The sequence below is a fragment of the Nicotiana tomentosiformis genome, chromosome 2 (assembly GCF_000390325.3).
Source record: "Nicotiana tomentosiformis chromosome 2, ASM39032v3, whole genome shotgun sequence".
Classification (NCBI taxonomy): Eukaryota; Viridiplantae; Streptophyta; class Magnoliopsida; order Solanales; family Solanaceae; genus Nicotiana; species Nicotiana tomentosiformis.
Genome location: NC_090813.1, coordinates 32361252 through 32375293, shown reverse-complemented (window position 1 = coordinate 32375293; position 14042 = coordinate 32361252). Strand labels below are relative to the sequence as shown.

At 39.5% G+C, this 14042-nt stretch overlaps 1 protein-coding gene and 1 pseudogene across 1 annotated transcript; both read left to right on the top strand.

Annotated features, from left to right (window-relative positions):
- Positions 1–4255: 4255 nt before the first annotated feature.
- On the top strand, positions 4256–6696 carry LOC104094682 (sphingolipid delta(4)-desaturase DES1-like; annotated as a pseudogene).
- Positions 6697–8753: 2057 nt separating this feature from the next.
- Positions 8754–9233, top strand: LOC138904577 (uncharacterized). The gene has a single exon (XM_070193083.1). It carries the CDS (start codon positions 8754–8756, stop codon positions 9231–9233), a length of 480 nt encoding a protein of 159 aa, XP_070049184.1.
- Positions 9234–14042: the final 4809 nt, after the last annotated feature.

The window sequence follows — 14042 nt, the reverse complement described above, 5'->3', positions numbered from 1 at the left end:
AAAATCATAAAATAATATCCTTTAGTAATGAAAAAAGAATGTGGAATATTTGAATCTTCTCATGTCTATCACTTGTACTGGTTCTTATATTGTTAATTGGCAAGGTTGGGTAGAAGGCATCTAGTAGGCTTGCTTAACCGGGATATCTCGGCTGAGCGCCGGTCGTATTCCCCGAGGTCGGGGCGTGACAAAAATAATAAATATTATGCTAATACGAACAATACTATTTTTAGAATTACTAAAAATAATGATGATGCTAAACATAGTAAAGAGTAGTACTGCTAGTAAGCAAAACTAATATGCTGAAGAAGATTGTATTAACAATACTAACAGCTATGTAGTAAATTATATTTTTTTGAAAAATAAATAAAAATAATAATTTAACAATAATTAAAATAATAAGTACTCAAATTAGTAACAAAATATTTAATCGGAAGGAGATGTATGCCAATCCCTGGTAACGGCGCCAAAAATTTGACGAGGCCAATGTGTATTGGAATTTCCTGCTCATACTCTGTCAAATTCTAGTATAGTTTAAGATATCGTCCCACATAGATTGGATAATCTATGCTACAGACTTGTAATATTTTAACTACTATTTGAGAAAATCAAATTGATGAAAAGTGAGTGAGGTTTAAAATTTGTTAATTATTTAAACAAAACAAATAACTTTTGAAAGATTTATAATTTTAAAAAAGAGTTGGAAATCATTGAATTCACTTGATAATATTACTATAATAAAATCTCAATTTCTCTATTTATTTCTCTAAAGAATAATTGCTTATTTCTAATATAATTATACTTTGCTCACTAAGAAATAACCAATTAATAACACTCAGTGAGAATTATGTTAATTAATCAACTTAAGACTAGTGATATTTAAACCGAAATATTTTTGTTGATTGAATTGTGCTAAAAGAAAGTAAAAACGTCGTGAGAATTTTTTCACTAAGGATCAATAATCTTGCCTACAACAATTCCTCCGTGAGAATTAAAACTGAGGCAAGCAAGATTACTGACTTGAAATAATAGTTTACTGAAAAATTACTTTCACTCTACTATTGTATTCATCAGTTATTATAAATTAATTTTGCTTCGCGAGAATTACAAAATTAATATATGAATAACTTAATGATTAAATATATAGACATAATAATTGAGTAATTAAAAACTATCATTTCAGCAAAGTATGAAATGTAAATAAAACGTTTCAAGCCAAGAATATATAAAAACTGAGATAGTACTATAAAATATATCAAGGTTCATCAACTATCCCAACGAAAAGAGATTACTCCATTATGGAGTAAGAAAAGCTAAAAAAAAAAAGATATTTAGAAGACTAGAAATATTTAAAAGACTGAGGATAGGAAATAACTAGAGTTCTAATGCTATACTCTTCCATGGTGGAAGAGTTCTAGTTATCTTCAACTTCTAACTCCTCCCTTATCTTGGATAAAGTTCTCTTCGAGTAAGGATTCCTTCTCCTTATCATTTATGCACCCTTTTCGATCAGGAGATATCAGATATAACAACTTAAACTTATCTTCTTCACGTGCATCCCTTATGCTCGAATCTGCCCGTGTCTGTGTATGCTATGTATGGACCTGGTTCATGCTTGAGTTCCTTTGTCAATTATCAAAATAAACTTTACTTGGGCAAACACTTGTAAAGACCAGAAAGAAAGGAAGAGGAAAAGATTACCAGCAGAGCACCATTTTCTTGGTAAATAAAGAATTTTATTACCAATTGGTCATTATGTACATAAGGAGGAAAAAAATAGCATACTGTTGAACATATTGCTCCAACAGCTGACGCTAAGCAAAACATCTACTATCTGCTACTACAAACTTCTACTACCCTAGTGTTAAGGATAAAAGTTTAACATTTCCAATTTTCGAGCAAGCCTTGGCTTCATTGATGTAACGACCCGGACGGTCGTTTCGAGAGTTATAGCCCTGTTTCTCCCATTGCTGCTTCTTTTGTGCTTTACAGCTATATTATGTCTTACCGGGTTGGTTGGTTCGGGTCCGTAGTGGTTTTGGAGTGAATTAAGATACTTAGTCTCTTAATTAGAAGGTTAAGTTGGAAAAGTCGATCGGATGTCAACTTGTGGGAAAACGACCTCGGATTTAAATTTTTAAGGTTCTGTTAGCTCCGTTAGGTAATTTTGGACCTAGGAGCGCGTCCGAAATGTGATTTGGAGGTCCGTAGTAGAATTAGGCTTGAATTGGCGAAAGTTGGAATTTTGGCGATTTTGGCCGGCAGTGAAAATTTTGATATCGGGTTCGGATTGGATTTCTGAAAGTTGGAATAGATTCGTGGTGTCATTTTTGACTTGTGTGTAAAATTTGAGGTCAATCGGACGTGGTTTGGTAGGTTTTGGCGTCGTTTGTGGAATTTAAAAGTTTAGAAGTTCTTTAGGCTTGAATCCGGCTGTAATTGGTGTTTTGATGTTGTCTTGAGTGATTCGAAGGTTCGACTAAGTTCACATGGGGTTATATGACTTGTTGGTATGATTGGTTGAGGTCCTGGAGGCCTCGGGGTGATTTCGGGTGGTTAACGGCTTGATGGGAGTTGAACAATTGTAGCTGAAGCTGCTGCTACTGGTGTAACCGCACCTGCGGAGTGGGAACCGCACCTGCGGAGTGGGAACCGCAGGTGCGAGCCCGTAGAAGCGAAGGAGGAGCCGCAGATGCGGCCAAGGAGGATCTGGGCAGAGGACGCAAGTGCGATGGCATTCCCGCACCTGCGATGGTCGCAAAAGCAGATTTAGGACCGCAAGTGCGATGCAGTTCCCGCACCCGTGAAGAGCACAGATGTGGTCACTTGATCGTAGGAGCGGAGGCAGAGTTTAGGGATTTTTCCGCAGAAGCGGGTCTTTGCCCGTTGATGCGGCTCCGCAGATGCGGAAATGGAGTCACGGGTACGAGTCTGGGCAGAACCTATAAATAGAACACTTCAAGATTTTTCACCATTTTCGTCATTTTTGAGCTCGGATTTTGGGGTTTTGAGAGAGATTTTGGAGTAATCACTGAGGTAAGTTCCTTGTACCTATTTATATTCCCCACTGATTTTACACCTAGTTGGTGAGTGTTTGAGGTGAGATTTGGGAGATAGGGCTTGGAAATTGGAGAGTGAAATTTGGGGTTTCGGAGGGGCAATTAAGGTCGAATTTTGATAAATTTGGTATGGTTAGACTCATGAGTGAATGGGCTTTCGGGTTTTGTGACTTTCGTCGGGTTTCGAGATGTGGGCCCAGGGGGCCGTGTTGAGCTGATTTCGGATTTTGGACTATATTTTAGTAGCTTTCTTGTGGAATTGATCCTTTTAGCCAATATTGATTATCTCGTACTGTTTGTGTCTAGATTCGGGGCATTTGAAGGCCGATTCGAGAGGTAAAGGCATTTCGAAGTAGGATTTTTGCGCGGTTGAGGTATGTAACAGTCTTAAATCTAGTTTTGAGGGTATGAAACCCCCGAGAATTTGTATGATGTGAATATTTGGAGGTGACGTGCTAAATGACAGGGTGGAGCCCAGTCAGCTAGGGCGCCCGAGAGGGGGAGGCAGATCAGGGGATGGCCAGTCCCGTTTCTATGCCCTCTCTACCAGACCAGATGTCATTGCTTCAGATGCTGTGATTACAAGTATTGTCTCAGTTTTCCACAGAGATGCCTCTGTATTATTTGACCCTGCTTCCACTTATTCATATGTTTCCTCGTATTTTGCTCATTTTCTGGATATTCCCCGTGAGTCTTTAGTTTCATTTATTTATATATCTACTCCTGTGGGTGATACTATTATTGTGGACCGCGTATATCGGTCATGTGTGGTGACTATTGGGGGTCTGGAGACCAAAGTGGATCTTTTGTTGCTCAGTATGGTTCATTTTGATGTGATATTGGGTATGGATTGGTTGTCTCCATGTCATGTTGTTCTAGATTGTCACGCTAAGACTATGACGTTAGCAATGTCGGGGTTGCCGAGAGTTGAGTGGAGCGATTCTATAGACTGTGTTCCCAGTAGAGTGATTTCATACTTGAAGGTTCAGCGGATGGTTGAGAAGGGTTATCTATCCTATTTGGCTTTTATGAGGGATGTTAGTGCAGAGACTCCTGCCATTAATTCTGTTTAGATGGTGCGTGATTTTCTGGATGTGTTTCCTGCAGACCTGCCGGGCATGCCGCCTGATAGGGATATTAACTTCGGTATTGATTTGGTGCTGGGCACTCATCCTATTTCTATTCCACCGTATCGTATGGCACCGGCGGAGTTGAAGCAACAGCTTCAGGAACTCCTTGATAACGGGTTTATACGGCCTAGCGTGTCACCTTGGGGTGCATCGGTTCTATTTATAAAGAAGAAAGATGGTTCTATGAGGATGTGCATTGACTACAGGCAGTTGAACAAGGTCACAGTCAAGAACAAGTATCCTTTGCCACATATTCATGATCTATTTGACCAGCTTCAGGGGGTGAGGGTGTTCTCCAATATTGATTTGAGGTCAAGGTATCACCAGCTAAAGATTCGGGATTTGGATGTTCTTAAGATAGCTTTCAGGACCCGATATGGCCATTATGAGTTCCTTGTGATGTCTTTTGGGCTGACTAATGCCCCAACAGTGTTCATGCAATTGATGAACAGTGTGTTTCAGCCTTATTTGGACTCGTTCGTTATTGTTTTCATTGATGATATCCTGTGTACTCTCGTAGCCAGGAGGAGCATGCCCAGCATGTGAGGATTATGTTACAGATATTGGGGGAGGAGAAGCTTTATTCAAAGTTCTCCAAGTGTGAATTTTGGCTCGGTTCAGTGGCGTTCTTGGGGCACGAGGTGTCCAGCGAGGGTATTCAGGTGGATCCGAAGAAGATAGAGGCGGTGCATAGTTGGCCCAGACCGTCCTCAGCCACGGAGATTAGGAGCTTTCTTGGTTTGGCGGGCTATTACCGTCATTTTGTGGAGGGTTTTTCATCTATTGCATCGCCCTTGCCCAAATTGGCCCAAAAGGTTGCTCCATTCAGGTGGTCGGATGAGTGCGAGGAGAGCTTTCAGAAGCTCAAGACTGCTTTGACCGGGAACGAATTAAGTCTTCAAAACTCGGATTGGAGGCCTCAGGCCTGGCGTCGCTAGCCTAACGCCTGGATTTTGGCTGGCCTCGCCAGGCTAAAGCCTGGTTCAGCCTGGCCTTTGGCTAGCCTCGCCAGGCTAAAGCCTGGTTCAGCGTGGCCTTTGGCTGGCCTCGCCAGGTCTCTCCTTTTCACTGTTCTTGAGCACACTTTCAACGTTTAAGTATCCCTTTTTCTCTACTTTCATCTCTAATTCACCTACACATAAAATAAATTCCATTATGCGCAAATAAAGTGTAATTTATCATTAAATCATGTAAAATGCAAGGCACATAATGTACAAAACTATGGAATTATAGCCACACGTCAATGCCCCTTCTTCTTCTTTGAATTTATACACATTTATATCAATGTCTAAATGTTGGCTTGAATATGCTCAATTGATGACTTCGTTTCACGTTTTTTGTTGGATCTAGGTTAATGTGAGTGGTAAAAAATGAATCTTTTTAATGCTTTTGGTTTGAGATTTTTTATTTACTGGAGCTGATTTTGTATGTCTGTTTTCTGTTGTACATTGTGTTTTCAAGATTTGTTGCATGCCAAAATTGTGGGTTTCAGCTGTTTTCTTTAATTAAGCATTACATTCGAGGTTTATGTGCAGTATTTTAAATATTGATAGTTGAATATCTTTGGACTCCTTTTATCTTTTTTTCTTAACTAATATGCATCTTGAATTCAATGGGTACGTGGTATTTTCAAGCTTTAAACTTTTCTGGAAAGGTGATTCAATATTATTATTCTCTTTTATTTTATTTTTCCCTTTTTCCTGACAAGAACAATGAAGTTGCCTTTCTTAGATAAGATATCTTATTCGTACTTGTTATTTGTGAAAATTCAGAATGATTCATGGTTAAGTCAAAAGTGGACAGTCCTTTTATGAGGTGATTGAAATTTCATTTTATTGATATGTTAGCGGCAATTATATATGTTTGCAATCTTCCTAATTTCCATTCCCTTAATGAGTTTTAAAGCAAGGAGCAGCTAGACTTCTCATGTACTCAGTTTAAAAGTATGACCTTGAGCATCATCGCTACCAAGGAGTGGATGGACTTGACATGCTGAAGAACACGCTGTCAAAAATGTTGTTACAAAATCTATATGGCCGGTTATCCTCCAGCTCTAGATCTTCTTTTATGCTCTCAGACCTCTTTTTCTCAAACTTAAACCACCTGGTATGTGGGAGTTCATCAATATGATTATCCAGCTATGCCTTGACGGATCCATGGTTTACTTCTGGGGCTGGAAATCTTTTGCATATTTGATCCTGTCTACTAATTTTGTTGGGTCAGGGATGGCTGGTCAAGGTCCGAGCATTATGTCTTCAAGTCTGACCTGCAGGAGACCCTTAATCTTATGACGTGGAGTGTAGGATACCACAACGAGCACCGTGATTTCCCCAGGATTCCTGGAAGCAAGCTCTACAAGGTGAAGGAGAGACATGGCGCCAGAATATTATGACAACTTGATGGCCTACAATTCTTGGAGCCAGGTCATCTACATGTATGTAATGGATCGTGCTATAAGGACTTTTAGCAGGATGAAGAGGAAGTTGTCTACAAAGACAAATGAATGAGAAATTAGCTGATCGAATAGATGGTGCTCTGCAAACAGCAAACAAGATCCAACTATCATATCGGAAGGTAAAAACGACTAATCGAAGGCTTGTTATGAAGAAAGTGGAAGAATTTCACACAGAAGAAACAGGGTTCCTGCTAAGGAGATCCTAAGCTCTACCGTGACTCCGCCAGCTGCTAATCAACAGAGCACAACACCAAATTCAAAAGGTAATAGCTCACTGATTCCTGGGAGTGCAACTGGAGAAAATCAAGCTATGGGAACAGACTTACAAAACTCCGAAAAGCTGAACGTGGAACCAAAAACGACAACGAAGATAACTGAGTTGAATGGGAAGGAACAACAGGGGGACTTAGCGGGTGATAAACCAAATTCGGAACTACAGAAGAACGAAGATACAACAAGGAACTGGGCCAATTTATTCTCTAGCAATAGATTGGCTGCGAGGGGAATGAATCTTAAGTATGTTGCTCCAATGATCCAGGATGGGGAAAACATTGCACAATTGAGGAAAGAAGATGTAGACAAGGAGACAGAAAAGTGAATAAATGTTGTGATACTATATGTGGTGGGGGATACACCTACTATTGGCGCTCTTGAACGATTCATCAAAGCGCAATGGAATTTCGTGGCAAAACCCAAGATCTTCTACAACAACGATGGATACTTTGTAGTCAAATTCAACACAATTGATGACGGGAATGAGGTAATCTATTCTGGGCCGCATATATTTAATAATAGACCAATGATCATCAAAGCTTGGGCAGCAAATTTTGATTTTAATGAAGAAGTTTTGAGAACAATTCCTTTGTGGGTTAAATTTCCAAAACTACCTCTTAATTGCTGGTGTATGGAGTCATTAAGTAGAATCAGTAGTGTGTTGGGTAACCTCTTGTATGCAGATGAATGTACCTCAAAGCTTGAGAGAATATCGTTTGCTAGGGTACTGATTGAGATGGATGTGACGAAACCTTTGCCTAATACTATCATAGCAAAGGATCCTAATGGGAGAATATTTGAACAGACAATTTGGTACGATTGGCAGCCGGAATATTGCAATACATGTCTGCAGCTTGGGCATATATGTACTACAGGAAAGACCCAAAAGAGGCCAGAACAACAGGTGAGGGATAAGCCTAAGAAGCAAATCTTGGAATGGCATGTTAAGGGTGCTATGCAGGCAATTCCATTGAAGATAGATGAGCCAAAGCAGGCTGGGAATCCAGCAATAAAAATGACAACTAAGAATAATACAGTTGTAACTCAGAAGAAGAAACCATAAGAGAATCCGGTAACAACTCTAGCAGTAAAGAGTATAAAAGAAGATAATAATTGAAAGATGGCATTGGGAAGGAGTGCTACAAAGAATATGAAGAGTCCAAGCACAGGGCAAGACGCGCTTAAATTCAATAACGGTTTTAGTCCATTAAATGAACACGGGAGTCTGAATATGCACAATGAACCCGGCAATACTAGTGCAAGAGGACAAAGTAGTGATGATGTTGGTGTGTCTTGTAATGAAACCCCTCTAATTTCAAAATGAAGTTGATAACTTCGAATGTTAGGGGTATGAATATGTTGTATAAACATAAGGAGCTTAAGGCGTTTATACAAAGTAGTAGAGTTAGTATAATAGCTATAGTGGAGCATAAAGTATTGGAGAAAAATGCAGAAAAAATAATAAAGAAGATTGTACCAAGCTGGAGTTGGCATGCTAATTACAACACAAATAACAGAGGAAGGATATGGGTACTGTGAGATCACAATATTATTGATTATACTCTTATTAGCATGGGCAGTTAATACATTCATAGACCGGTGAAATTTCAGAATACAGAGTTTTACTTTACTGTCATCTATGGGTTGCACAGTGGGGATAGAAGAAGTCTGTGGACAGAATTGAAGGAAGTGGGAAACATGCAACAAGGACCATGGCTTTTGATGGGTGACTACAATGCAATTCTTTATGCAGATGATCGATTGAATCGTAATGAAGTGCAAGAACAAGAGACTAGAGATTTTAAGGAGTTCCTAGAAGACATGGGATTGACATAAATGAGGACAGTGGGTAGACAATATACTTGGACTATCAATCATATCTACAGTAGGATTAATAGAGCTATTGTAAATGTGGAATGGATGAGCACCATGCCTAATCTAGAAGTTGTAGTGCTTGATCCTCTTTTTTCTGATCATTCTCCCCTTTGTATCACCTTTGAAGATCAAGGTGAGAGAAGAACTAGACCTTTCCAATTTTTAAACCACTTAACTCTTCATAGTGATTTACTGAATAGAGTTGAGAGAAGATGGAGGAAACCAGTGAATGGGGGCTACTTAAAAGGTGTGTGGCAGGAGTTAAAGAATGTGAAACATGAGATGAAGAACCTCAACAGAGAGGAGTATGCTGCTGCAGATAGAAGAATTAATACCATCAGAAGTAGCTTAGAAGAAGTACAAGAGATAATGAGAAATCCTAGTCATGAGCCTAATTTGCTTGATAGAGAGAAAACTCTAAAGACATGCCTAGAAAAATGAGTGATGATAGGCAAGATGATTGCCAAACAGAAACCAAGAGTGAAATGGCTGAAGCTTGGGGATTCTAACAATGCTTATTTTTTTACTTGCATGAAGAACAGAAGCTCAATTAATCAAATTAGGAGCCTGGTGAATACAAATGGAGGACTGATACAATCTGAAGAAGGTATAAAGACGGAGATACTAAGCTTTTACAAGCAACTACTTGGGGCCAGCTGTGCAGGAATCAGTTTTTTCACTAGGACCTAGACTCAGCAGAGCACAACAAATCCAGTTGATCACTCTTGTCACATAAGAGGAAATATATAGGGCAATGATGGACATTGATGAGACGAAGGCACCAGGGATAGATGGATTCAATGCTTGCTTTTTCAAAAAAGCTTGGCCTATCATTGGAGGAGAGGTAAGTGAAGCAATCTTGAATTTCTTTAATTCTGGGAGAATGTATAGGCCAATTAACTGTACACTAGTTATTCTAATTCCGAAAGTCAAGAACCCTTCTTCAGTTAAGCAATTTCTGCTAATCTCATACTGCTCTGTGCTATATAAGATAATATCCAAGATACTCCCAAAGAGAATGAAAACAGTGATGGATAGTTTGGTAGATGGGAGCCAATCAGCTTTTGCCCCGAGAAGATTAATATCTGATAATATCATACTCAACCACGAGTTAGTAAAAGGATATGGCAGAAAAGGTATTTCTCCAAGATGTATGTTGAAAGTAGACATGCAAAAGGCATATGCTTTGGTAGAATGGGTATTCCTAGAGCAGGTTATGAATGAGCTAAACTTTCCTTCTCATTTCACTCAATGGATCATGGTCTACCTAAAAACTGTGTCATATTCTGTTCAAATTAATGGACAACCATCAGAGGCTTTTGGTGCAAAGAAAGGATTAAGACAGGGGGATCCATTATCTCCATTCCTGTTTGTATTGGCGATGGAATACTTTAGTAGAATTTTGAAGAGACTGTGACATGAACCTACTTTCAATTACCACCCAAAATGTGAGAAAAATGATAATCATTCAACTGGATTTGCAGATGATATGCTTCTTTTCTCCGGAGGTGATGTAAAGTCTGTTCATATATTATTTGAATGCTTCCAGGAGTTTTCCTTAGCTTCAGGACTTATTGCCAATAGAGAAAAAAGTTCTATATATTTTGGAGGCGTTGGTCAGGCAGTGCAACATCAGATTATAGAAGTAACTGATTTTTCAAAAGGCGAGTTGCCAATTATATATTTGGGGGCGCCTCTAAGCACTAAACGACTCTCAGTGATCCAGTGCCAACCACTACTAGAAAAAATGATAGGAAGGATCCACTGTTAGACATCAAAATTATTATCCTATACAGGGAGATTTCAATTGATAAAAAATATGTTGTTCTCCATTCAAGTATTTTGGTCACAGATATTTATGCTACGTACAAATATTGTCAAAGTTATTGAAGCAACTTGTAGAAAATTCTTGTAGTCAGGTAGGGTGGAGGCATCAAAAAAGACATTACTAGCATGTGATAGAGTTTTCTACCCAGAAGTTGCTGGAGGGCTAAATGTTTTAGATGTTGCATGTTGGAATAAAGTTGCAATATGCAAGCTTTTATGGAGATTATGCACTAAAAAAGATAGTTTGTGGGTAAAATGGATTTGCAGTTACTATATAAAGGAAAGACATGTGTGGGATATAATACCAAGATAAGCATCATGGGTGGTTAAAGAAATACTAAAGGCCAGAAGCTATGTTGAACAAATAGGAATGGGTGTAACTGAATTTGAGTCCTTGACAATCTTCTCTATTAAACAACTGTACACTAAACTGAGGGGAGAATTTCCTAAGGTTTCTTGGAGGAAGCTAGTATGCAATAATCTAGGAGCTCCAAAATGGTTATCCATATTGAGGTTGGTGGCACATGGGAGAATAATTACTAGAGACAGATTACTTCATTGGGGAATGGATGAGGCACAATCTTGCCCTTTCTGCAATAGTGGGATCGAGAGTATTTCATACTTATTTTTTCAATGTGACTATGCTGCTTATATCGGGAATAAAAGCTTGTTATGACAAGGAGTAAACAGGAAGGCCATAGATTGGTCGGAGGAATTAAAGTGGGCAGAAGATCATGCAAAGGGGAGAAGCTCTGAAGCGAAAGTTTATAAGATAACACTTGCAGCAAGTATATACTATGTTTGGAGGGAAAGAAATCAAAGGGTGTTTCAAGATAAATATTCAGCACCATATCTTATTATAAAGCAAATCATTCAAGAAGTTTGTTGCAGGGGATCAATTGTCACGACCCAAAACCTAACCCGTCGTGATGGCGCCTGTCATGATACTAGGCAAGCCGACCTTTCCAAAACACTTTCAAAATTTAACAGAAATAAATTAAGACATTTAAAATAACTGGAGTTTTTCATAAAGATGGAGGTAAAACCCAAATAAAACATAAGTGTGGAAAAATAGCCCGACATCGGGGTGTCACTGAGTCATGAGAATCTGACAACCAATCTAGAAACAGAGTCTACTATAGTCTGTGCCAAATGCCAATACAAGAGAGAAAAGATAATACGAAAAGAGAAACAAGGACTGCGAACGCCGACAGCTACCTCGTAAGTCTCCGATAATCAGCTCGCGCAAAAACTCAGCGACCGCCAGAACCGTACACACCTAGATCTACACATGAAGTGCAGGGTGTAGCATGAGTACAACTAACTCAGCAAGTAACCGAATTAAATAAAGAACTGAGAAGTAGTGATGAGCTATAAAAATACCGTTCATTTCAAAAGTTTTCAGTAAAGAGTGAACATGCTTTCAAATCCGGTAGTGTAAGTCAAATCAGTTCGAGCTCAAGTAAAACAGATATGAATCTTCCAAAAATTTCACAACAATAACAGATAACAATTAAGTGCAACAATAAATAAAAGCAAGTACAGCCACTCAAGGCAGCAGTCACTCAACTCATCTCAATAGCTCATACTCTCGTCTCTCAGCCTCAATATACACTCTTAATAGGTACCTGCGCTCACTGGGGGGTGTACAAACTCCGGAGGGGCTCCTTCAGCCCAAGCACTATATTGCTGTGGCACACAACCCGATCTAATATTGTTGCGGCGTGCAAACCTATTCAATATTATTGCGGCGTGAAAACCCGATCTAATATATATATATATATATATATATATATATATATATATATATATATATATATATATATATATATATATATATATATCCTGAAGGCTTGTTGTGGCGTACAATTCGATTCAATATACCTCACAGCTCGGCACTCAGGCCCTATCTCAGTCACTAACCTCTCCAGCCCCTCGGGCTCATAGAATATCATAATAATTAGCCCAAACAGAGAATACAACAAGTATCAACAAGAAATGAGAGTGAACAGAGATATAACACACAAGTAAGACTGTGACTGAGTACAAGACAATAATTAGCAGTCAATTCAACAAGCATTCGACCGCTGCTAGTCCCAACGGTGATATCATATGGCCTAAGCATGGTTTCTAACATGAAAGGCAGTCAATTGCTCAAAGACAAGGAAAACAAGTAATAACAATGGCTATTCGACTTTACAGTCTCACGGGATGGACCAAGTCATAATCCCTCACAGCGCACGCTCATACGCCCGTCACCTAGTATGTGCGTCACCTCCAAATATTCACATCATACAAATTCTCGGGGTTTTATACCCTCAAAACCAGATTTAAGACTGTTACTTACTTCAACCGCGCAGAAATCCTACTCCGAAATGCCTTTTCCTCTCGAATCGGCCTCCAAATGCCCCGAATCTAGCCACAAACAGTACGAGATAATCAATATTGGCTAAAAGGATCAATTACACAAGAAAACTACTAAAATATAGTCCAAAATCCGAAATCATCTCAACTCGGTCCTCGGGCCCACCTCTCGAAACCTGACGAAAGTCACAAAAATCGGATGCCCATTCACTCACGAGTCTAACCATACCAAATTTATCAAAATCCGACCTCAATTGCCCCTCCAAAACCCCAAAATTTACTCTCCAATTCCCAAGCCCTAATCTCCCAAATCTCACCTCAAACACTCACCAACTAGGTGTAAAATCAGTGGGAAAATACCATTATTGAAGATAAATAGGCACAAGGAACTTACCTCAGTGATTACTCCGAAATCTCTCTCAAAATCCCCAAAATCCGAGCTCAAAAATAATGAAAATGGTGAAAAATCTCGAAGTGTTCTATTTATAGGTTCTACCCAGACTTCTCACATCTGCGGCTCCATTTCCGCATCTGCGGAAAAATCCCTAAACTCTGCCTCTGCTTCTGCGATCAAGTGACCGCATCTGCGCTCTTCGCGGGTGCAGGAACTGCATCGCACCTGCAGTCCAAACTCGCATATGCGGTCCTAAATCCGCTTCTGCGACCATCGCAGGTGCGGGAATTCCATCGCACATGCGTCCTCTGCCTAGATCCTCCTTAGCCACATATGTGGCTCCTCCTTCATTTCTGCGGGCTCGCACCTGAGGTTCCCACTCCGCAGGTGCGGTTACACTAGTAGCAGCAACTTCAGCTGCAATTGTTCAACTCCCATCAAGCTGTTAACCACCCGAAATCACCTCGAGGCCTACGAGATCTCAACCAATCATATAAACAAGTCATATAATCCCATGCGATTTTAGTCGAACCTTCGAATCACTCAAGACAACATCAAAACACCAATTACACCCGGATTGAAGCCTAAAGAACTTCTAAACTTTCAAATTCCACAAACGACATCGAAACCTACCAAACCACGTCTGATTGACCTCAAATTTTACA